Raw genomic sequence first — 1199 nt, 5'->3', positions numbered from 1 at the left:
ACAATTTGAAGCGTGTTTAAAAGTATTTTTTTTAATATTTTAAAAATATTTTTTCAAACTAAAAGTAATTTTTATATCAAGCTCTGTTTGAAACACAAGTATAACCTTTATTCCTCAACTCGGAAAACACTGAAAATAAAATTATCTACCATTATACTTTTTCTTATTTATTGCTTGCTTTCGCGACAGTTGCTACTACAATAAGCCCCAGGTTTGCTAATTTAAACCGCTAACATTTCCTGCCTGATTTTGGTTTAGAACTTGTCGTTTCTTGTTGGTGATCCACGTTCTGAAGAAATCCAGTCTCATGAACCGCACGTAATTTGAACGAATACTTCCGCCTCTCATCCACCCGAACAACCTCGAGTCCCCGCAGACCAGCGGGCTCCCGGAGTCTCCTTTCAGCGGTCGGGGACCGTCCCTTCGTAGATTGATGAATACAATGTGCTTACGGGTAATGTTCGTAACGCTTAGCTCTCCGTATTTGAGAAATGGCGATGGTACAGTGGCATTTTTCGTCACAAAGTCAACTACATTTCTTCCCCAGCCCATCACCATGCATCGGTTTCCGACTCGTAGTACACCCTCGGATTCAAACCTGATGCTGTCGATGTGGGGGAGTCGAAGTTGGGGCGTGAGAGACGTCGTCGGGTTGAAGAGCAAGGCGGCATCATATGACAGCTCATCGTCGCCGAACTGACTGTATGCGTGGATTTGTCCGTTTTCCGGCTGGATTTCCACTCTGTACCTGCTCATCCACACCCTGAAGACATCTCCTGCCACGATGCCGATTCTGCGGTTCCTCCCCTTCTCCCTGACGCAGTGGACCGCCGTTAAAACCCACCGGTCTCCGATGATGCTCCCTCCGCAGTTGCAACCGTCGCCGATGCAGTTCTCCCTGTGGATTTGAACCGCGAACGGAAACTGCCCTTGCCTGGCCGCCACGCCTCCCAGCATCTGCCCACTGCAAGTTTGAAAAAGCAAGTGGAGAACAGAATTAAAACCGGAAGCTTCATTTCAAACAGTTATAAACAATGAACTTCACCGCACGATCTACAACAGGGGTCGGCAAACTGCGGCCCGCGGGCCAAATGCGGCCCGCGAAGGGTAAATCTGCGGAAACCTTAACATATCTTCCTTTTTTATTTTTAGAATAAAAACTTTAAAAACAGTTTTTGTTGTTTTTAGTTTACTCTAAG

The 1199-nt window shown here is 46.0% G+C and overlaps 1 protein-coding gene across 1 annotated transcript; it reads right to left on the bottom strand.

Annotated features, from left to right (window-relative positions):
* Positions 1-216: 216 nt before the first annotated feature.
* On the bottom strand, positions 217-957 carry LOC145836518 (serine protease 29-like). The gene has a single exon (XM_082944314.1). It carries the CDS (start codon positions 955-957, stop codon positions 217-219), a length of 741 nt encoding a protein of 246 aa, XP_082800440.1.
* Positions 958-1199: the final 242 nt, after the last annotated feature.

Source organism: Thalia democratica, chromosome 5 (genome assembly GCF_965202585.1).
Source record: "Thalia democratica chromosome 5, ktThaDemo2.hap1.1, whole genome shotgun sequence".
NCBI classification, from domain to species: domain Eukaryota; kingdom Metazoa; phylum Chordata; class Thaliacea; order Salpida; family Salpidae; genus Thalia; species Thalia democratica.
The sequence above is the reverse complement of the archived record's forward strand: the minus strand, read 5'-3'. Positions and strand labels throughout refer to the sequence as shown.

Bases quoted from the DNA above. Each gene is read 5' to 3' on its own strand.
- LOC145836518 (XM_082944314.1), bottom strand. From the start codon at position 957: ATGCTGGGAGGCGTGGCGGCCAGGCAAGGGCAGTTTCCGTTCGCGGTT.